Source organism: Pelobates fuscus, chromosome 7 (genome assembly GCF_036172605.1).
Source record: "Pelobates fuscus isolate aPelFus1 chromosome 7, aPelFus1.pri, whole genome shotgun sequence".
NCBI lineage: Eukaryota > Metazoa > Chordata > Amphibia > Anura > Pelobatidae > Pelobates > Pelobates fuscus.
The window spans coordinates 6,119,916-6,144,753 of NC_086323.1; the positions used below are offsets into that span (position 1 = coordinate 6,119,916).

A 24,838-nucleotide genomic window follows, 5' to 3' on the forward strand; every position below is an offset into this window, starting at 1 on the left:
TGGGTGGCCATCCGTTCGGTAGCTTTGTTCGGTCACAATAGTCATTCGTACGGTTGGGCTATGGGAAACAGTCATTATATGCACGGACAGCCAAATAGACGAATCCACCATAATAGACAAACGGATGGTTTTGTCACACTGTAATATTGTGTGTCTTCCACATAGTATATCAGAGGCAGCCTCCAGTTTCTCCCATTAGGAAGTCTGTGATTGGATTAGATGGGAAGGACTTGCAAAGCCTGCAAATAAGTTTTTAACACTTACCCCAATGAAGAAATGAATAATTAAATGCAGGCATGTTTTCATTGGGAATATATCTACTAAACAGTGATTTTTATTTGTCTGTTTATTGGTATTTGTTCTTATTTTTGTAATCGAGCTCTCCAAGGGTTAATGTCATTAGTTGCTGTACATATTTTCACATGAATGAGGAAGTCTGTTTAGTCCACTTCTCATGATGAAAAACAGGACTTTTTGTGGTGTGGCCATGTGCTTTCATTTCCTGATGGTTACCAAACGTCCAGAACGTCTGTCTGGTGCAGTCATTACAGAATCCTGAGTTGGTGGAAATGTTGGGGGTCTATCTTCTCTCTGTGACATATTTACAGATACTATCGGGGATCGTGGCCGAAATCTCATGCCGAAATGAAGCAGGACAAGCTGTGGACTGGTAAATAACTGGATACTATGGTCAGACTTTGGCGAGATCAGGATATATGGCTAGATACTGGTAGTCTAATAGCATGTGGTCATATATTGTCATACCTCCCAAGTGTCCCTGTTTAGGAGGGACAGGTCCTATTTTTGGCCTAAATCACTCTGTCTCTCTTTTCTATCCTATTGTCCCTCTTTTCTAGGAGCTCCAAATTGTTGGTGTGACGGAGTGTATAACAGAGCTCCACAGCAATAATACTCACAGTAATGTGTCTGAGTGTATAACAGAGCTCCACAGCAATAATACTCCCTGTAATGTGTCTGTGTGTATAACAGAGCTCCACGGCAATAATACTCCCAGTAATGTGTCTGAGTGTATAACAGAGCTCCACAGTAATAATACTCCCAGTAATGTGCCTGAGTGTATAACAGAGCTCCACAGTAATAATACTCCCAGTAATGTGACTGTGTGTATAACAGAGCTCCACAGCAATAATACTCCCAGTAATGTGTCTGAGTGTATAACAGAGCTCCACAGCAATAATACTCCCAGTAATGTGTCTGAGTGTATAACAGAGCTCCACAGCAATAATACTCCCAGTAATGTGTCTGAGTGTATAACAGAGCTCCACAGCAATAATACTCCCAGTAATGTGTCTGAGTGTATAACAGAGCTCCACAGCAATAATACTCCCAGTAATGTGTCTGAATGTATCACAGAGCTCCACAGCAATAATACTCCCAGTAATGTGTCTGAGTGTATAACAGAGCTCCACAGCAATAACACTCCCAGTAATGTGTCTGAGTGTATAACAGAGCTCCACAGCAATAATACTCCCAGTAATGTGTCTGAGTGTATAACAGAGCTCCACCGCAATAATACTCCCAGTAATGTGTCTGAGTGTATAACAGAGCTCCACAGCAATAATACTCCCAGTAATGTGTCTGAGTGTATAACAGAGCCCCACAGCAATAATACTCCCAGTAATGTGTCTGAGTGTATAACAGAGCCCCACAGCAATAATAGTCCCAGTAATGTGTCTGAGTGTATAACAGAGCTCCACAGCAATAATACTCCCAGTAATGTGTCTGGGTGTATATCAGAGCTCCACAGCAATAATACTCCCAGTAATGTGTCTGAGTGTATAACAGAGCTCCACAGCAATAAGACTCCCAGTAATGTGTCTGAGTGTATAACAGAGCTCCACAGCAATAATACTCCCTGTAATGTGTCTGAGTGTATAACAGACCTCCACAGCAATAATACTCCCAGTAATGTGTCTGAGTGTATAACAGAGCCCCACAGCAATAATAGTCCCAGTAATGTGTCTGAGTGTATAACAGAGCTCCACAGCAATAATACTCCCAGTAATGTGTCTGAGTGTATAACAGAGCTCCACAGCAATAATACTCCCAGTAATGTGTCTGAGTGTATAACATAGCTCCACAACAATAATACTCCCAGTAATGTGTCTGAGTATATAACAGAGCCCCACAGCAATGATACTCCCAGTAATGTGTCTTAGTGTATAACAGAGCTCCACAGTCATAATACTCCCAGTAATGTGTCTGATTGTATAACAGAGCTCCCCAGCAATAATACTCCCAGTAATGTGTCTGAGTGTATAACAGAGCTCCACAGTAATAATACTCCCAGTAATGTGACTGAGTGTATAACAGAGTTCCACAGCAATAATACTCCAAGTAATATGTATGCGTGTATAACAGAGCTCCACAGCAATAATACTCCCAGTAATGTGACTGAGTGTATAACAGAGCTCCCCAGCAATAATACTCCCAGTAATGTGTCTGAGTGTATAACAGAGCTCCACAGTAATACTACTCCCAGTAATGTGTCTGGTTGTATAACAGAGCTCCACAGCAATAATACTCCCAGTAATGTGTCTGAGTGTATAACAGAGCTCCACAGTAATAATACTCCCAGTAATGTGACTGAGTGTATAACAGAGTTCCACAGCAATAATACTCCAAGTAATATGTATGCGTGTATAACAGAGCTCCACAGCAATAATACTCCCAGTAATGTGTCTGAGTGTGTAACAGAGCTCCACAGCAATAATACTCCCAGTAATGTGTCTGAGTGTATAACAGAGCTCCACAGTAATAATACTCCCAGTAATGTGTCTGAGTGTATAAGAGAGCTCCACAGTAATAATACTCCCAGTAATGTGTCTGAGTGTATAACAGAGCTCCACAATACTCTCAGTAATGTGTCTTTAAACTACAATAAATGTGTTTAGAAATCAGTCTGTGTAAATAAGATACATTGTTGTTGTTTTAAAATACATTGGTAACGGTGTATTTTAGCATATTTTATTATTTGTTGTTTCATTCAGGAGTGATTAAGTGGCACAATAAGCAAAATAATTAACTCCAAATAATAAAATACGCTAATACACATTCTAGGTAAGAGAAATACCGTACAAGTTAGTTATTTTGCTTAAATCACAGCTGAATGAAACTATAAATAATAGAATACCCTAAAATACTCCTTTACCAATACATTTTAGTCCGATAAACTGTTATTAGTAACTTTAGTAAAATCAGATATTGGGGTCTCTGGGTATATGGTCAGATATTAGAGCCTCTGTGTATATCATCAGATATTGTGGTCTTTGGGTATATTGTCAAATATTGGGGTCTCTGAATATATGGTAAGATATTTGTGGTCTCTGTGTATATGGTCAAATATTGGGGTCTCTGGGTATATGGTCAGATATTAGAGCCTCTGTGTATATGATCAGATATTGGTGGTCTCTGGGTATATGGTCAGATATTGGTGGTCTCTGGGTATATGGTCAGATATTGGGATCTCTGGGTATATGGTCAGATATTGGGGTCTCTGGGTATATGGTCAAATATTGGGGTCTCTGGGTATATGGTCAAATATTGGGGTCTCTGGGTATATGGTCAGATATTGGAGTCAGATATTGGTGGTCTCTTGGTATATGGTCAGATATTGTTGGTCTCAGGGTATAGCATAAGATATTGTTGGTCTCAGGGTATATGGTTAAATAATGCGGTCAGATATTAATGGTCTCAGGGTATATGGTCAGATATTGTTGGTCTCAGGGTATAGCATAAGATATTGTTGGTCTCAGGGTATAGCATAAGATATTGTTGGTCTCAGGGTATTTGGTTAAATAATGCGGTCTCTGGGTATATGGTCAGATATTGGGGTCTCTGGGTATATGGTCAGATATTGGGGTCTCTGGGTATATGGTCAGATATTGGGGTCTCTGGGTATATGGTCAGATATTGGAGTCAGATATTGGTGTTCTCTTGGTATATGGTCAGATATTGTTGGTCTCAGGGTATATCATAAGATATTGTTGGTCTCAGGGTATAGCATAAGATATTGTTGGTCTCAGGGTATATGGTTAAACAATGCGTTCTCTGGGTATATGGTCAGATATTAATGGTCTCAGGGTATATGGTCAGATATTTGTGGTATTTGAGTATATGGTTGTCACGATTCCGGGAACCAAACACGCTAACACACACACAGAACAGGTGCAGTACCGGACCTTAGAGTGGCCGGGCTAAGCACACAAAGAATAGTCAGGAGACAAGCCGAGTAAGGGGAACCAGAAGACAGAATAACGAGAAACAAGCCGAGGTCAAAGGGTAGGAGAAAGTCACAAAGTCAGATAAGCAAGCCAGAGAGTACGTAACCAGAAACACAAGTTCAGTAGCAATACTAGCAAGCAAAGACCACAACAGGGCACTGAGAGACAGGAAAGGTAAGTATTTAAATCCTGAGCTTAATTCTGATTGGATAACTTCCAATCAGAATTAACAATCACACGTGGGAGATATCTATACCCCCCTCTGTGATTATTGTGCTGTAGCTTTAGCGCCGGGTGGCGTTCAGATATAAGTGCCGGCTCCCAGCGTGCAGCGTTATACATGCTGCCGCTGGGAGGAGGAGAGGAGGACGCGAGCGGCGTGTCAAGAGGAGAGGACGCCGCTAGTTGACAGGCAAGGGGAGAGGGGACCGCGGGCGGTGACGGACCGAGGGTGAGTGCTGCGAGAGGATTGCAGCCTCCCCTCACAGCCCTGACATAGGTCAGATATTGTTGGTCTCAGGGTATATGGTCAGATCTTGGTGCTCTCAGGGAATATGGCCAGATATTAATGGTCTCAGGGTATATTGTCAGATATTTGTGGTCTTTGAGTATATGGTCAGATATTGTTGGTCTCAGTGTATATGGTCAGATATTGGTGCTCTCAGGGAATATGGCCAGATATTAATGGTCTCAGGGTATATGATCAGGTATTGGTGCTCTCAGGGAATATGGTCAGGTCAGTGTGACGGATCGATGGCACCCCGACCGGGTACCTCCGTCAATCAATGTTCCTAGTGCTTTCTGAGGGCTCCAAGCACTCCACAAGAGAAACTCCATAAGCACTGCAGACCCCACTTCCAATGATGCAGCTGCGCTAGGGTCTCACCGTCCTTCACCCACCCTGGACGCAAGACCAGGATCCAGCTCCCAGTGGGTAGACCTCTCCTCCTCCAGAGAGCATAGCAGGAACAGCTCTTAGAAGAGCTAGTGATTATACTCAATCCCCAGAATTTAGCTTTCCAATCCCCCAAACATGAGCCAGGACTTCATGAAGGGGTAAAGCAGGTCTGTTTAATACAAGCCAGCACTTACAATTTATACATACATTTCAACCCCCAAGAGCCTCATTTACATACAATAGGTTACATAGAGCACTATAGTACAAGGAAGGGTGGGGTCAGACAATAGCAAGGGCTGATGGGAGATTGAGGAGGGACAAAGCAGCCAGTTTAAACTGGTCTGGCAATGTCCCTGGGACAACGCCCTGCTGGGGAAACACTAGGACAGGAAAAAGGGGGAGGGGGAGAGGCACAGACAAGCAATACATTCAACATACTCCTCCTCTGTGTCTGAGAGATAATTATCTCTAGGTACAAAAAGAAACACACCATTTACAAACACCCCAAAAGTACCCCCAAGATCCACGGAAACCCCACAAGAGTCACATCCTCGGATAGCCCTGATCTGGGTGACTAACATATATAAAAATCACCCAGATCGGTTCAGTGGTTTGGTTTTTCCATGGAAGTCACTTTTTAACATGTCTTTTTGCAGGGCCCATAATCCTGGGGCAAGAGGCTGGCAAGCAGGCCCCTCCAAGTACCGGTGGCGAGGTTACTTTTGCCACAGTCAGATATTGGTGCTCTCAGGCAATATGGTCAGATTCTCATGGTATATGGTGGGATATTGTGGTCTCAGGATATATTGTTAGTTATTGTTGGTCTCAGGGTATATGGTCAGATATTGGGGTCTCGGGGTATATGATCAGATAATGTTGGTCTCAGATATTGTTGGTCTATTGTTGATCAGATTTTGGGGTCTCAGGATATTTGGTCAGATATTGGAGTCTCTGGTTATATGGTAAGATATTGGTGGTCTCTGGGTATATGGTCAGATATTGGTGAGCTCATGGTATATGGTCAGATATTGGTGGTCTCAGGGTATCTGGTCAGATAGCGGTGCTCTTAGGATGTCTGGTCAGATATTGTGGTCTCTGAGTATATGGTCAGATATTGGGGTCTCTGGGTATATGGTCAGATATTGGAGTCTTAGGTTATATGGTCAGATATTGTTGGTCTCAGGGTATATCATAAGATATTGTTGGTCTCAGTGTATATGGTTAAATAATGGGGTCTCTGGGTATATGGTCAGATATTGGGGGTGTTAGGGTATATGGCCAGATATTAATGGTCTCAGGGTATATGGTCAGATATTGTTGGTCTCAGGGTATATGGTCAGATATTGGTGCTCTCAGGGAATATGGTCAGATATTGTGGTCTCAGGGTATATGGTCAGATATTGTGGTGTATGGGTATATGGTCAGATATTGTTGGTCTCAGGATATCTGGTCAGATATTGTTGGTCTATTGTTGGTCAGATATTGGGGTCTCCGGATATCTGGTCAGATATTGGAGTCTCTAGGTATATGATCAGATATTGGTGGTCTCTGAGCATATGGTCAGATATTGGTGGTTTTGTGGTATATGGTCATATATTTGTGGTCTGAGGGTATCTGGGCAGATAGTGGTACTCTCAAGGTGTCAAGTCAGATATTGTGGTCTCTGAGTATATGGTTAGATATTGGGGTTCTCCAGATATGTGGTTAGCTATTGGGGTCTCTGGGTATGTGGTCAGATATTGGTGTTCTCCGGGTATATGGTCAGATATTGGTGTTCTTCGGGTATATGGTCAGATATTGGTGTTCTTCGGGTATATGGTCAGATATTGGTGTGTTAGGGTATATGGCCAGATATTAATGGTCTCAGGGTATATGGTCAGATATTTGTGGTCTCTGAGTATGTGGTCAGATATTGTTGGTCTCAGGGTATATGGTCAGATATTGGTGCTCTCAGGGAATATGGTCAGATATTGGGTTCTCATGGTGTATGGTCAGATATTGTGGTCTCAGGGTATATGGTCAGATATTGTGGTTTATGGGTATATGGTCAGATATTGTTGGTCTCAGGATATCTGGTCAGATATTGTTGGTCTCAGATATTGTTGGTCTATTGTTGGTCAGATATTGGGGTCTCCGGATATCTGGTCAGATATTGGAGTCTCTAGGTATATGATCAGATATTGGTGGTCTCTGGGCATATGGTCAGATATTGGTGGTTATGTGGTATATGGTCATATATTGGTGGTCTGAGGGTATGTGGTCAGATATTGGTGTTCTCCGGGTATATGGTCAGATATTGGTGTTCTTCGGGTATATGGTCAGATATTGGGGTCTCCGGGTATGTGGTCAGATATTGGGGTCTCCGGGTATGTGGTCAGATATTGGGGTCCCTGGGTATGTGGTCAGATATTGGGGTCTCTGGGTATGTGGTCAGATATTGGGGTGTCAGGGTATATAATCAGATATTGGTGTTCTTCGGGTATATGGTCAGATATTGGGGTGTCAGGGTATATGGTCAGATATTGGTGTTCTTCGGGTATATGGTCAGATATTGGGGTCTCCGGGTATATGGTCAGATATTGGGGTCTCGGGGTATATGGTCAGATATTGGGGTCTCAGGGTATATGGTCAGATATTGGGGTCTCAGGGTATATGGTCAGATATTGGGGTCTCATTGTCAAACGATAATTGTGTCAGGTTGATGGCTGAGTTACACTGAGGGGAGTGATGTCCATCTGTAACAAGGTTTTTGCACAGTAACAGTTATGTTTAGGGGCAGCCAGAACCCCTACCTGATTTAGAAATACTGTTCCCATCATGCAGTGCCAGCCTTTATGTCTACCTTATGGTCTGCCATTGGTCTGCCATTGGCCCGCCTGGTTTAGTGGGCTGATTCGGCAGCACAGAGGGCATTCTTTAAGGATTTTATGGGTTTTGTGATTCAGTGAGTTCTTCCAACTGGTTGAATCGTTTGGTGTCCGTGCTGTACGGTTTGGGAATGTGGACTATTTCTAATGGTTTTATTAAGCGATGATTCTTTTTTCTTTCAATAGGTTTGTTCTTTATAAGTTACCGAAGTATAACATTAATGAGAGCGCCGGATCCGGACTGAACTATCTGTATCTGGATTCAATGTCTGAAGGATGGCAGCCAGGCAGGTCCCTTATCAATATGACAGAGAGCGCAGTAGGACGGGTATTGGAGCAACTCTACCGAACGTACCGGGTGAGTTTATTCTGCCCACTGTCATATCATGTCATATACCTCCAAACTCGGTTTCACTCGACGCCAGTGGGAGGGGCTAAAAGCAACTCCTTAAAGGGAAACTCCGGTGCTAGGAAAACCGTCCGTTTTCCTGGCACTGGAGGGTCCCTCTCCCTCCCACCCCCCAATCCCCAGTTACTGAAGGGGTGAAAACCCCTTCAGTCACTTACCTGAGGCAGCGGCGATGTCCCTCGCCGCTGTCTCCTCCTCCATGACGCTCCTCCTCTGTATTGCGTCGGCCGGTGGGCGAGACTGATCCCGCCCACCGGCCGAGTAGACCTAATGCGCTCCCCATAGGAAAGCATTGAAAACTAATTTTAATGCTTTCCTATGGGGATTTGAGCGACGCTGGAGGTCCTCACACAGCGTGAGAACGTCCAGCGACGCTCTAGCACAGGTTTCCTGTGCTATGAAGGAGGAAGTTCCCTCTAGTGGCTGTCTAGTAGACAGCCACTAGAGGTGGAGTTAACCCTGCAAGGTAATTATTGCAGTTTATAGAAAACTGCAATAATTACACTTGCAGGGTTAGGAGTAGTGGGAGTTGCCACCCAGACCACTCCAATGGGCAGAAGTGGTCTGGGTGCCTGGAGTGTCCCTTTAATAATGGGACTTGTGTCACTAGCCACATCTAAAGGGTTGACACTCCCAGAAAGGGGCGGATTTGGTGGTAGTATTGACAGGCCTGCCCACTGTTTCAGTGCTTTCTGCAGGGTCCTAGTGCCCTGAGAATAATGTGCTCATACTATGAGTGTCGGTGACAGTTCCCTGGTGTTCCGCTTTTGGGGGACGGCAGGACAGGATCTGAAAATTGGGGTGGGTAAAAAATGAAAATCAGGAGATTTGGAAGTCCGGATTCATACTGCACATTACTGTAAGTTTTATAGCTGTGGAGCTCTGTGACACACTCATACACACCGCACATTACTGTGAGTTTTATAGCTGTGGAGCTCTGTGATACCTTCATACACACTGCCCATTACTGTGAGTTTTATAGCTGTGGAGCTCTGTGATACCTTCATACACACTGCCCATTACTGTGAGTTTTATAGCTGTGGAGCTCTGTGACACACTCATACACACCGCACATTACTGTGAGCTTTATAGCTGTGGAGCTCTGTGACACACTCATACACACTGTACATTGCTGTGAGTTTTAATGCTGTGGAGCTCTGTGATACCTTCATACACACTGCCCATTACTGTGAGTTTTATAGCTGTGGAGCTCTGTGACCCACTCATACACACCGCACATTACTGTGAGCTTTATAGCTGTGGAGCTCTGTGATACCTTCATACACACTGCCCATTACTGTGAGTTTTATAGCTGTGGAGCTCTGTGACACACTCATACACACCGCACATTACTGTGAGCTTTATAGCTGTGGAGCTCTGTGACACACTCATACACACTGTACATTACTGTGAGTTTTAATGCTGTGGAGCTCTGTGATACCTTCATACACACTGCCCATTACTGTGAGTTTTATAGCTGTGGAGCTCTGTGATACACTCATACACACTGCACATTACTGTGAGTTTTATTGCTGTGAAGCTCTGTGATACACTCATACACACTGTACATTACTGTGAGTTTTATTGCTGTGGAGCTCTGTGACACACTCATACACACTGTACATTACTGTGAGTTTTATAGCTGTGGAGCTCTGTGATACACTCATACACACTGTACATTACTGTGAGTTTTATTGCTGTGGAGCTCTATGACACACATTCACAGTGCACATTACTGGGAGTTTTTTTGCTGTGGAGCTCTGTGATACACTCATTCACAGTGCACATTACTGGGAGTTTTATTGCTGTGGAGCTCTGTGATACACTCATACACAGTGCACATTACTGGGAGTTTTTTTGCTGTGGAGCTCTGTGATACACTCATACACACTGTACATTACTGGGAGTTTCATTGCTGTGGAGCTCTGTGTTACACTCATTCACACTGCACATTACTGTGAGTTTTATTGCTGTGGAGCTCTGTGTTACACTCATTCACAGTGCACATTACTGTGAGTTTTATTGCGGTGGAACTCTGTGTTACACTCATTCACACTGCACATTACTGTGAGTTTTATTGCTGTGGAGCTCTGTGATACACTCATACACACTGTACATTACTGTGAGTTTTATTGCTGTGGAGCTCTGTGACACACTCATACACACTGTACATTACTGTGAGTTTTATAGCTGTGGAGCTCTGTGATACACTCATACACAGTGCACATTACTGTGAGTTTTATTGCTGTGGAGCTCTATGACACACATTCACAGTGCACATTACTGGGAGTTTTTTTGCTGTGGAGCTCTGTGATACACTCATACACACTGTACATTACTGTGAGTTTTATTGCTGTGGAGCTCTGTGTTACACTCATTCACAGTGCACATTACTGGGAGTTTTTTTGCTGTGGAGCTCTGTGATACACTCATACACACTGTACATTACTGTGAGTTTTATTGCGGTGGAGCTCTGTGATACACTCATTCACAGTGCACATTACTGGGAGTTTTATTGCGGTGGAGCTCTGTGTTTCACTCATTCACAGTGCACATTACTGGGGGTTTTATTGCTGTGGAGCTCTGTGTTACACTCATTCACACCGCACATTACTGGGAGTTTTATTGCGGTGGAGCTCTGTTATACACTCACACACATTACTGAGAGTATTATTGCTGTGGAGCTCTGTTATACACTCAGACACATTACTGGGAGTATTATTGCTGTGGAGCTCTGTTATACACTCAGACACATTACTGGGAGTATTATTGCTGTGGAGCTCTGTTATACACTCAGACACATTACTGGGAGTATTATTGCTGTGGAGCTCTGTTATACACTCATACACATTACTGTGAGTTTTATTGCGGTGGAGCTCTGTGATACACTCAGACACATTACTGGGAGTATTATTGCTGTGGGGCTCTGTTATACACTCAGACACATTACTGGGAGTATTATTGCTGTACATCTCTGTTATACACTCAGACACATTACTGGGAGTATTATTGCGGTGGGGCTCTGTTATACACTCAGACACATTACTGGGAGTATTATTGCGGTGGAGTTCTGTGTTTCACTCATTCACAGTGCACATTACTGGGAGTATTATTGCTGTGGAGCTCTGTTATACACACAGACACATTACTGGGAGTATTATTGCTGTGGAGCTCTGTTATACACTCAGACACATTACTGGGAGTATTATTGCTGTGGGGCTCTGTTATACACTCAGGCACATTACTGGGAGTATTATTGCTGTGGGGCTCTGTTATACATTCAGACACATTACTGGGAGTATTATTAGTGTAGAGTTCTGTTATACACTCAGACACATTACTGGGAGTATTATTGCGGTGGGGCTCTGTTATACACTCAGACACATTACTGGGAGTATTATTGCGGTGGAGTTCTGTGTTTCACTCATTCACAGTGCACATTACTGGGAGTTTTATTGCTGTGGAGCTCTGTGATACACTCATACACACTGTACATTACTGTGAGTTTTATTGCGGTGGAGCTCTGTGATACACTCATTCACAGTGCACATTACTGGGAGTATTATTGCTGTGAAGCTCTGTGATACACTCAGACACATTACTGGGAGTATTATTGCTGTGGAGGTCGTTATTACACATTACTGTGAGTTTTATTGCTGTGGAGGTCGTTATTACACATTACTGTGAGTTTGGGATTAGGGTCACACTGGAGGACATTCAATGATATAAGTATTTTATAAACTTTCTATAATTTCAGACAAATAGTGCTGTATATATGATGTATAACGACGCTCCACCCAGCATGAAAAACTATACTACTAAACTTGGACATAGTAAAGGTGAGTCAGTGATTATCCCTCAACACTGAAACAATGTATTCACTGAACGGTGTGTAATAATGGGACCATCCTCACAATATATAATGACTATACTGATACATGAGATATTTAATACACATATTGATATATGTAATGTATAATATGTACAATGCTATATATTATTATTCAATAATTGTATAATGACTTTATTATCATCCTCACAATATATGTAGCGGAGTGAGAGTGTGAACTGCAATATCTCCGCTGGTAGACGTGATCAGCATGCACATAAAGAGTAGCGTAGTACTTCCAATCCCATTCCCCAACAACTGGACAAAACACAGCTTTGGGTCAACTGATTTTTATTGAACCACAGCTGGCTTTTATGCAATTCCTATGCAAGGGGTTTCTGTAATGACATTCCAGGGGTTTGCCCCTGGTGGACCTTGTGGAGGACTGGGAACAAAGCCATATTTCCCATGATCCTTTTCTGTACTTGGAAGATAATTGCGTAAGAACAATGATTTAATTAGATTATCTCCCAAGTACAGAACATTAAACAATATTTCCAAACATCATAACTCTCAGAATATTAAATCAGAACTCCACTGAATAGCAGGGATCTGAGCGCCCAATCTGTCGAAATACCACTCAGATCTGTTCGAGTGAAGTTTTGGTCCGGTCAGCCACAAGGTGAAGCCCCTAAACAGATTGCGATTGACTATTTTGACCGGTCTTTCTTTTGGGAGTTCTCACGAACAAACTAATGAATGTAAACGTTCATAAACTGGGTAGTCGTGTGTCTAATGGTAGTTCGTTACATTTAGTCAAATGCCCTCCGTTTGGACGAAAGGAAACGGACGTACGAACAGGATGGAAGTCCAACGGTGTTTGCGAGGTTGAGTGGCCGATTTTAGTTCCAGACACTCGACGACAAAACACCGCTGGGTGTTCGTCTGCAAAGATGGCCGCCACCACCACGTGTTTGTTTATACAAACGGTGGCCACCCATCCGACCATTAGAACCTTGTGGTTTCAAAGTGTTGCAATCCTTAATTGGAGACACACGACTCCACTGTGTTGTCTCCCGTCCGGTAGTTGGTTCGACTCACGAACAATATGTCTGTATTCTGTTCGTGAAGTAGAAATAGTCGAACCAACTCAGTCTTTTACACAAAGAAGTGGCTAGGTTCTCCACAATGCTCCCCCCAGAACCACAAGCCGGCATACACAGTCTGATACCAACGGATCGGCTTGGGGATGTCTGGAGGAGTACTCACAGATCACTTTTCAAGTTCAGTTTGTCTGGACAACCCGTCAGTGTTGCCATTTCATCAGGGGCCATGTAGCACTGCACTGAAACGCGCGTCGGGCGTTTGAAGCTCTGCGTGTTCACTTTTTCACTGGGCACCTTCTTTTTTGATTTAACATGTTGTTCTAATTACTTACTTTAACTTTTTTCCTCCTTTTTGTTTCTATGTCTATCTAGCAAGATTACCTGGGAGGGAGGCTTTGCTACATTACTAATTCATGCCAGTATTTTACTGACATTAGAACGTTCTTGCTATCCTTTCCTCTCCATTACTTGCTTTCTGTGATTATCTGAGCACAATGCTTGGCTATAGACAGCATAGTTCCATTGGACAGCTTGTTGGACTAGTTGTTATAATCACAATCACCTGTTGATATATATCTATACAACCTAACAAGCCACTAGTATTCAGAAAGAGTACTTTGACAACTTGCTAAATAACTCTGTCTGTCTGTTTTGACATTTGACTGGAAGCTGTGCTTTAGGATTACTCAGACCCATCTAAATAATACACTCAAATAGTAACTCTAACACTTCTGGTTTATATATTTCTTTGGAGCCATACCAATAAAGCTTGTTTTACCTAATCAGGAACAATACTGCGACCAGTATCTGATTTTTCTTATATGGACATAGGAATTAACCCTATAGGGTTATGACTACACAGACCGGGTGTGTTTCATGGCTGGCAATTCTCTAGATACCTATTGATACACTGCTCACAAAAATAACACGTCCTAGATCTGAATGAATTAAATATTCTTCTGAAATACTTTCTTCTTTACATAGTTGAATGTGCTCACAACAAAATCACACAAAAATAAAAAAAATGGAAATCAAATTTTTCAATCCATGGAGGTCTGGATTTGGAGTCGCACTTAAAATTAAAGTGGAAAAACACACTACAGGCTGATCCAACTTTGATGTAATGTCCTTAAAACAAGTCAAAATGAGGCTCAGTAGTGTGTGTGGCCTCCCTACAACGCCTGTGCATGCTCCTGATGAGGTGGCGGATGGTCTCCTGAGGGATCTCCTCCCAGACCTGGACTAAAGCATCTGCCAACTCCTGGATAGTCTGTGGTGCAACATGACGTTGGTGGATGGAGCAAGACATGATGCCTCAGATGTGCTCAACTGGATTCAGGTCTGTCCATAGCATCAATGCCTTCATCTTGCAGGAACTGCTGACACAGTCCAGCCACATGAGGTCTAGCATTGTCTTGCATTAGGAGGAACCCAGGGCCAATCCCACTAGTATATGGTCTCACAAGGGGTCTGAGGATCTCATCTCGGTACCTAATGGCAGTCAGGCTACCTCTGGCGAGCACATGGAGGGCTGTGCGCCCCCCCAAAGAAATGCCACCCCACATCATTACTGAGCCACTGCCAAACCGGTCATGCTGGAGGATGTTGCATGCAGCAGAATGTTCTCCACGGCGTCTCCAGACTCTGTCACGTCTGTCACATGTGCTCAGCGTGAACCTGCTTTCATCTGTGAAGAGCACAGGGCGCCAGTGGCGAATTTACCAATCTTGGGGTTCTCTGGCAAATGCCAAAAGTCCTGCACGGTGTTGGGCTGTAAACACAACCCCCACCTGTGGACGTCGGGCCCTCATACCACCCTCCTGGAGTCTGTTTCTGACCGTTTGAGCAGACACATGCACATTTGTGGCCTGCTGGAGGTCATTTTGCAGGGCTCTGGCAGTGCTCCTCCTGTCCCTCCTTGCACAAAGGCGGAGGTAGCAGTCCTGCTGCTGGGTTGTTGCCCTCCTACGGCCTCCTCCATGTCTCCTGATGTACTGGCCTGTCTCCTGGTAGCGCCTCCATGCTCTGGACACTACGCTGACAGACACAGCAAACCTTCTTGCCACAGCTCACATTGATGTGCCATCCTGGATGAGCTGCACTACCTGAGCCACTTGTGTGGGTTGTAGACTCCGTCTCATGCTACCACTAGAGTGAAAGCACCGCCAGCATTCAAAAGTGACCAAAACATCAGCCAGGAAGCATAGGAACTGAGAAGTGGTCTGTGGTCACCACCTGCAGAACCACTCCTTTATTGGAGTGTCTTGCTAATTGCCTATAATTTCCACCTGTTGTCCATCCCATTTGCACAACAGCATGTGAAATTGATTGTCACTCAGTGTTGCTTCCTAAGTGGACAGTTTGATTTCACAGAAGTGTGATTGACTTGGAGTTGCATTGTGTTGTTTAACTGTTCCCTTTTTTTTTTTTGAGCAGTGTATATACCTTTTTTTTATTTTTTTATTCTTTTTAGCTTTATATCCTCTATATATTAAACTGACTACTACAATTTTGGTGTACTTGCATACCTCGTTTATAATTTTTGTAATGTTGGCACTAGTGGGTTAAGCTCTTAGAGAGATCCCTGGAATCTCTCATCGATGCTCTGTTAGTTTGGACCACTGAGACATAACCGTTTTATGGTCTGTCATAGTTGATCCACACTGATTATTTTCTCTACAGATACATTCACTGTGATACATGTAATATGTGATATACACAGATACATTCACTGTGATACATGTAATATGTGATATACACAGATACATTCACTGTAATACATGTAATATGTGATATACACAGATACATTCACTGTGATATATGTAATATGTGATATACACAGATACATTCACTGTGATACATGTAATATGTGATATACACAGATACATTCACTGTGATACATGTAATATGTGATATACACAGATACATTCACTGTAATACATGTAATATGTGATATACACAGATACATTCACTGTGATACATGTAATATGTGATATACACAGATACATTCACTGTGATACATGTAATATGTGATATACACAGATACATTCACTGTGATATATGTAATATGCGATATACACAGATACATTCACTGTGATACATGTAATATGTGATATACACAGATACATTCACTGTGATACATGTAATATGTGATATACACAGATACATTCACTGTGATATATGTAATATGTGATATACACAGATACATTCACTGTGATATATGTAATATGTGATATACACAGATACATTCACTGTGATACATGTAATATGTGATATACACAGATACATTCACTGTGATATATGTAATATGTGATATACACAGATACATTCACTGTGATACATGTAATATGTGATATACACAGATACATTCACTGTGATACATGTAATATGTGATATACACAGATACATTCACTGTGATACATGTAATATGTGATATACACAGATACATTCACTGTGATACATGTAATATGTGATATACACAGATACATTCACTGTGATATATGTAATATGTGATATACACAGATACATTCACTGTGATACATGTAATATGTGATATACACAGATACATTCACTGTGTTACATGTAATATGTGATATACACAGATACATTCACTGTGATACATGTAATATGTGATATACACAGATACATTCACTGTGATACATGTAATATGTGATATACACAGATACATTCACTGTGATACATGTAATATGTGATATACACAGATACATTCACTGTGATACATGTAATATGTGATATACACAGATACATTCACTGTGATATATGTAATATGTGATATACACAGATACATTCACTGTGGTATATGTAATATGTGATATACATATGCATACATATGCTTTTAATACATTCACTGTGATACATCTGGCCACGCTAGGTTTGCATATTACAAAGATATTACTGCCTAAAACCTTGCTCACAGCACAATGGCTGCCGGGAGTTGGGGATAATCTTTATAGGCTCACTGGGTTATTCAATAAAGTGAGTATTCTCAGGAATTCAAAGTGAATTCTGTCTGTCAATCAATTTCTCTATCGATAGATCGGTCTGTTTGTCTATTAATCTATTTCTCTATCGATAGATCGGACTGTCTGTCTATCAATCTATCTATTTCTCTATCGATAGATTGATAGACAGACCGATCTATCAATAGAGAAATAGATAGATTGATAGACATAAAAGATCTATCGATAGAGAAATAGATTAGTCTGTCTGTCTGTCAATCTATCTATTTCTCTATCGATAGATCGGTCTGTCTGTCTATCTATTTCTCTATCGATAGATCAGTCTGTCTCTCTGTCTATGTTCCATAATTCTACCAAAAAAAATCTACCTAATTTTAAGTCTACAAAAAAAACAGCAACTTATATTTATTGTGTACGGATTTACTCTGGAACAGTGCTGGTTTTGGTTTGATAAACGTCTGTCATAGTGTAATTAGATTTCAGTGAGATTAATGGTGCAAGCCAGAGTTTGATATTTTCTGAATTTCTCATGATGCAGAATGTCCATGATCCTCGCTGGTGGATAGGGGTCATGGATTGCAGTGGCCGCAGGATTCTGAACCCTTTGCCCAGTTAAATCAATGAGATGGTTAATAATTAGGTTTTTGTTGTTGAAAGCCTTTCAGAGGCTTGTCAGCCGTATTTAAATCTCCCTGAAGCCGCTGCAACAGGCGTTCCTCTGGATGTTTGTTTGGGATGTTCCAGTTAAACACAGGTTTTGATGCCACAGCGTGCGGCGTTGAACTTTGTACTAAGGCTGACTCAGCAGCGGATGCATTAACTTAATAATAATAATAATAGCAGTAATAATTATAGTAATAATACTACCTTTAACCCAGCCAGTACCTGACTGTAATATAGTAATAACTATCAAAAATATTACTAGCAGTGATAATACTACCTGTAATCCAGCCAGTACCTGACTAATATAGTAACAATAATAATAATAATAATAATACCTTTAACCTAGACTTTATCCGAGTGTAAAATAGTAATAATATAAATACTAGCAATAATGATACTACCTGTAACCCAGCCGGTACCTGACTGTAATATAGTAACAATAATAATAATAATAATACCTTTAACCTAGACTTTATCCGAGTGTAAAATAGTAATAATATAAATACTAGCAATAATGATACTACCTGTAACCCAGCCGGTACCTGACTGTAATATAGTAACAATAATAATAATAATAATACCTTTAACCTAGACTTTATCCGAGTGTAAAATAGTAATGATATAAATACTAGCAATAATGATACTACCTGTAACCCAGCCGGTACCTGACTGTAATATAGTAACAATAATATAAACACTAGCAATAATAATAATAATAATACTAGCATTAATAATAATAGTATTTTTTTATTTTGTTGCTCATAACTCATGGGTAATGAAATGGCAATCAGATTGTTCACAACGTACTTTTATAATGTTTGTCCCCGCAGAGTCGATCACTAATTAATAAGAGTAGATTGGACTAGTGGGAACTACGTATAGCAATAGGTTACACTATATATTATTAACAAATTACACTAAAGTACCGAATTTTGTTTACGAGATGTTCACGAAAGTTATAGGGAGGGGAATATAGGACAGGGGGGGTTGGATGAAGCGAGAAAGAAGGAGAGAGAGTTTCCTTTTTTATTTATTTTTGTTGTTGTTGTGGTTGTGGTTGTGGTTGTTGTCTTCCCGATGCCACTTGCTCAGCTGCATTTAGACAGAATAATAAATATATAGTAACCAGTCATAGGTTCAGCTTGGTGCCGCATGTGTGGATCACTATGTACCGGAGTCTGGGATGACGGGATGGAATATCTCAGGATTCCTCAAAGAGTTTTTCCACCATTTGAGGAGGTTTTTGGGGGGTTTTTTTTAGTGGATTGTCACGAAATCGCTTTGCCTAAGCTTTTTGTGACAAACAGGTGGGAGTGTATGCTGTCGATGGACTCGCCATTGGCACAAGGGAGACAATAAAATATCAGATTATAACATTAGAATAATTACTGTGAAAGCTCATGGTGTTAATTCGCCTCAAAAAATAAGTATATTTCTAAATTTAGAAGAACAGATCCATATATATGGAAAGAAGGAAAAAAAAAACACCTCCCGTATGTACATACTTCACCACTAACTGATTAGAAAACGAGAGGAGTGGCTATTCTCTAGTAAAATCTCAGTAAATATCATACATCAGGAAAGTGTGATAGAGTCCTAACCTCAACATCTGAGGAAAGGGATTTAGGGGTGATTATTTCTGAGGACTTAAAGGTAGACAGACAATGTAATAGAGCAGCAGGAAATGCTAGCAGAATGCTTGGTTGTATAGGGAGAGGTATTAGCAGTAGAAAGAGGGAAGTGCTCATGCCATTGTACAGAACACTGGTGAGACCTCACTTGGAGTATTGTACACAGTACTGGAGACCATATCTTCAGAAGGATATTGATACCTTAGAGAGAGTTCAAAGAAGGGCTACTAAACTGGTTCATGGATTGCAGGATAAAACTTACCAGGAAAGGTTAAAGGATCTTAACATGTATAGCTTGGAGGAAAGACGATACAGGGGGATATGATAGAAACATTTAAATACCTAAAGGGAATCAACACAGTAAAGGAGGAGACTATATTTAAAAGAAGTAAAACTACCACAACAAGAGGACATAGTCTTAAATTAGAGGGGCAAAGGTTTAAAAATAATATCAGGAAGTATTACTTTACTGAGAGGGTAGTGGATGCATGGAATAGCCTTCCAGCTGAAGTGGTAGAGGTTAACACAGTAAAGGAGTTTAAGCATGCGTGGGATAGGCATAAGGCTATCCTAACTATAAGATAAGGCCAGGGACTAATGAAAGTATTTAGAAAACTGGGCAGACTAGATGGGCCGAATGGTTCTTATCTGCCGTCACATTCTATGTTTCTAAATAATTAAATCTATACTCTAGCTCAGGCCTGCACAACATACAGACCGTCAAAGCATGTTGTGTAGCCCGCACACTATGAAGGCCCATCAGGTGGGCACTTAGGGCCACCTGATGGTCTTTTGTCAATACGGGCCCGGTCGAGCGTCATGGCGCTTTATCAGTGCGACTGGGCCCCATTCTTATCAGCAGCCTGGGAGGAAGTGAGTGCTGCATGCAGGAGGCTGTAAGGAGGCTGTAAGGAGGGGGCCAGGCTGGGAGAGACAGGCTGGGAGAGACAGAAGCTGCATGGAGGGAGCAGACAGGAGAAGGCAAGAGAGGATGGGGTGCAGGCTGCAAGAGCCAGCCCATAACTGCCAATATCCTCAGCCTTTACACTGGACGTCCGGAAAGCCACCTTCCAGCACCCAAAAAGGTAAGAAACTGGAAGGTGGCTATAAAAGTGTATATTTTGGCCTGTCTATCTGTGTGTCTGTGTCTGTCAGTGTATCTATGGGTCTGTCAGTGTATGTCTGTGTAGCTGTATGTCTGAATGTATGTCCGTCAATGTGTGTGTGTGTGTGTTTTCTATGTGTCTCTCAGAGTGTGTGTGTGTGCTTCTGTATGACTGTATGTCTGTCAGTGTGTGGGTATCGGTATGTCTGTCAATCTGTGTATCTGTCGGTGTGTGCTGGTATCTGAATGCCTGTATGTATCTGTATTTGTCAGTGTGTGCGGGTATCTGAATGTCTCTGTGAATCTGTATGTGTCAGTGTGTATCGGTATGTTTGTTAGAGTGAGTATCAGAATGTCTGTCAGTGTATCTGTATGTCTGTGTGTGTGTATCTGTATGCCTGTGTGTGTGTGTATCTGTATGCCTGTGTGTGTGTGTATCTGTATGCCTGTGTGTGTGTGTATCTGTATGCCTGTGAGTGTGTGTATCTGTATGCCTGTCAGTGTATCTGTATGCCTGTGTGTGTGTGTATCTGTATGCCTGTGTGTGTGTGTATCTGTATGCCTGTGTGTGTGTGTGTGTATCTGTATGCCTGTGAGTGTGTGTATCTGTATGCCTGTCAGTGTATCTGTATGCCTGTGAGTGTGTGTATCTGTATGCCTGTGTGTGTGTGTATCTGTATGCCTGTGAGTGTGTGTATCTGTATGCCTGTCAGTTTGTTTGTGTATCTGTATTTTTATATGCAATTTAATACCTTTACTTGGAAAGTGAAGGGCTAAAAACCTATCTGCGGCCCGAAAAACCTTAGCCTATTTAATGTTGGCCACTACCTACTTCCAAGTTGTGCAGTTCTGCTCTAGCTAGTGTATATGCACCTCATCATTCCAAACAAGAAAGGTCAAAAAAATAAAAATAATATCGACCCCATGGACTGACCACAATGCCATCTTGTTGCAATTAAACGTATTTGACAAAAAACAATTCTTTTGGAGGTTAAATGATTATTGTCACGAACTGAACCTCATCACGGGCTCTTGGAGGGGCCTGCTTGCCAGCCTCTTGCCTCAAGACTATGGGCCCTGCAATATGCCTTGCCCAGTGCACTTTAAAAGGCTCCGTTCATGGGACTAATGTACTTTTGTACTCCATGAAGAGAGACTGACCGTTAGCCCTGATTCCCTGGAACTGTTTTGGGCATAGAACCATGTGCACGGTCGGTCAAAATTATGACTTTCATGGAAGTCCCGAACCCCTGAACTGATCTGGGTGATTTTTGGATATGTTGGTCCCCCCGATCGGGGCTATCAGAGGATATGACTTTTGTGGGGTTTCCATGTGTTTTGGGGGTACTTTTGGGGTGTTGTTAAGATGTATGTTTTCTGTGCCTGGAGATAATTCAATTTAGTATCGTTTCTGACTCAATTATCTCTCAGGCACAGGGGAGGGATTGTCTTGTTTTGTGTGGAAGTGTCCTGGACCTGAGAGCCAATGCAATTACAGTGTGTACTTTCTCACAGTTCCCTCTCAGGTCCAGTGGGGAATGCTATGAATGTTATGGAAAACCCCTTGCAGGGACTTGCATATAAGGCCAGTTGTGGTCACCATTAAACAGTTCCTCTTCACCCTCAACATAGAGCATCATCTCATGTGTGGAGGGGACAGTTATATTCCCTCTGGGGATTGCTCTAATTACTATACTCCCTTGAATTACAACACTTGCTCTTGTAAGAGCTATCCGGCTATACTCTCTGGAGTAGGAGAGGTCTTGGGTCCAGGGTGGGTGGAGGACAGCGAGTCCCCAACCAAGCTGTAATGCTGGCTGTGGTGTTTACCGTGGTTATGGTGTCCGGTGCAGGTTGCTTATGGTACTCAAGGACTACTAGGAAGCTGCGATTGGCGGAGGCACTCGGTCGGGGTGTCAGGCGGTGCAACACAATTATATATTGAACAAACCTCAACACGTTGAATATTTGAAACAAACAATCTTTTTCTTCAAAGAAAATAATAATGAGGAAGTCCCCCCATATGGGGACCGTTAATAAAAATTTGGGCATATTAAAAGAAAAATACATCCCTAGGTTACGCAAAATAGTATATAAAACTGAATTTTTTTTTCCAAAATAAAAACACTCCTAATGAAATTACACAAAAATGAATAGAGGTTGAAAAGAAAATTAATGAAGCATTGATAAAAATGACAAATTCTATGCTAAATAGTGTCAAAAGGATTTGGTATTATAAGGGTTATAGATCCAATACTCTTATCAAATCAAATTAAAAATTGAATAACTGTATTTCCAAGATACAACATAAGGACCAAATGGTTTTGATGTCGGAGAAAATATGACAGGTCTTTGTGGAATACCACAAAACCCTTTATAATCTTCCAACATCTTCTTCTAGAAAATATATCAAATCATTTTTGGGAAAATGCAGTATTCCAAAAATTTCCCGAGAGCAGCTAAATCTATTAAATACTCATATTAGGTTAGAAGAGATTGCAAGAGTAATTGAGAAACTTCAAATGGGCAAATCCCTTGGACTGGATGGATACTCAAATATATTTTAAAAAATATATCTGTATCAAAATACAGCTCTTAAAAACTTTTAATAGTTTTTGTGGAAATAATTCCTTTCCAACAGATGTTACAATCAAATATGGTCCCTTTTTAAAAACAAGGGAAAAGCAGTTTGGAGCTTATTAATTACCGCCCAATTGCAATACAAAATATTGATGTGAAAATATACTCAGCAGTTTTGGCAAATAGCATAAATATAATTAATCAAGGATACCAAACATCCGGACCAAGTGGAGTTTGTCCATGGAAGATCTTCAACACATAATATCATCCGACTAATTGATATAATGGAGGTGGTCCCAAAAACAGAGACTCCTCTCCTGGCCCCTATCACTTGGTGCTGATAAAGCATTTGACAGGGTCAGGTGGAGCTACTTACAATATTCTTTAAAATCCTTCGGGTTGGAGGGATATATCTTGGTTGCAAATATGGTAGTGTATGCCAATCCGGAGGCAAATGTGGTTGGCAGTGGTTTCAGCTCTGAATGGTTCACATTGGGGAACGGTACCAGACAGTGCTGTCCATAGTTCCCACTGTTGTATATAATGTCATTGGAACCCCTTGCAACTGCCATAAGGGAGGGCAATGGGATCAATGAATCTAGATCAAACAGACTCACTCCAAGTTAAACTTATATGCAGATGACGTAGTATTATATTATAGCTCTATAGGACCCGGTAAATTCCATAAACGCTGTAATGTATATCATTCAATATTTGTCCATGATTTTAGGCTATAAATTGAATATTGAAAAAATTATTGCCATAGAGAGGAATACAACATATCTTGATAGGCATTGTGATTTTAAGTGGGCCTCCAATTCATTAAACTTCTTAGGGGTTCAAATTAGTATTGAGGTTTCAAAAAGTTTTGGATTAAACTTCTTACCTCTATTTAAACAAACCAATAAAAAGTTGATGGGCTGTAAAACTAGGTTGATCTCTTGGTTGGGCAGAGTAAACATACTGAAAGCATACGTCCTCCCAAGATGGATATACCTGTTTAGATTAATTCCACTCAATGTTCCAACAAGTTGGCTAAGCATGGTACAGGCAGGACTTAGGAAATTTGTATGGCAAGAGATACCACAGAGAACCGATACATTGCTGTTAAAACCATCTGAGGGGGGGGGAGGGAATTTATGGCCAGTAGAATTTGGCAGTTCAAACACAATCAAAAACCACAATTAATGAAAATTGGTATAAAATAGAACAGAGCCTACGCAATGGTCGTATCCTCTGTTTAAACCTCTTTTAAAGGTTATTACAGGCCTGTTCCAAAATTGGAAAAATATTTAAATTAGTCTGGACTTGATCAACAAAGTTATTGGGGAAAATCATATCGAAATTCTTAAATATAATATATTAAAAACATCCATCTTAAAAGATGGAAAGAACTGGGTATACATAAAATAGATGATATAATAGCACAAAATGAATTAATGCCTTTCACCCAATTACAGCACAAATATAATTTACCAGGTAGAGGGATGGTGACAGTGTGGGGGTGGGGATGTTGTGAGAGATCG

General features: G+C 41.4%; 1 protein-coding gene across 1 annotated transcript in view; it reads left to right on the plus strand.

Moving 5' to 3' along the window:
* The first annotated feature begins 534 nt into the window (after nt 1–534).
* Nucleotides 535–24,838, plus strand: part of DNASE2B (deoxyribonuclease 2 beta) — a 61,610-nt gene continuing 37,306 nt past the window's right edge. The window contains exons 1-3 of the mRNA XM_063427139.1: nt 535–670; nt 8,196–8,367; nt 12,176–12,257. Of these exons, the coding sequence (XP_063283209.1) occupies nt 570–670; nt 8,196–8,367; nt 12,176–12,257 (355 nt within the window). The 5' untranslated portion in view covers nt 535–569. The remainder of the gene's footprint in view (nt 671–8,195; nt 8,368–12,175; nt 12,258–24,838) is intronic.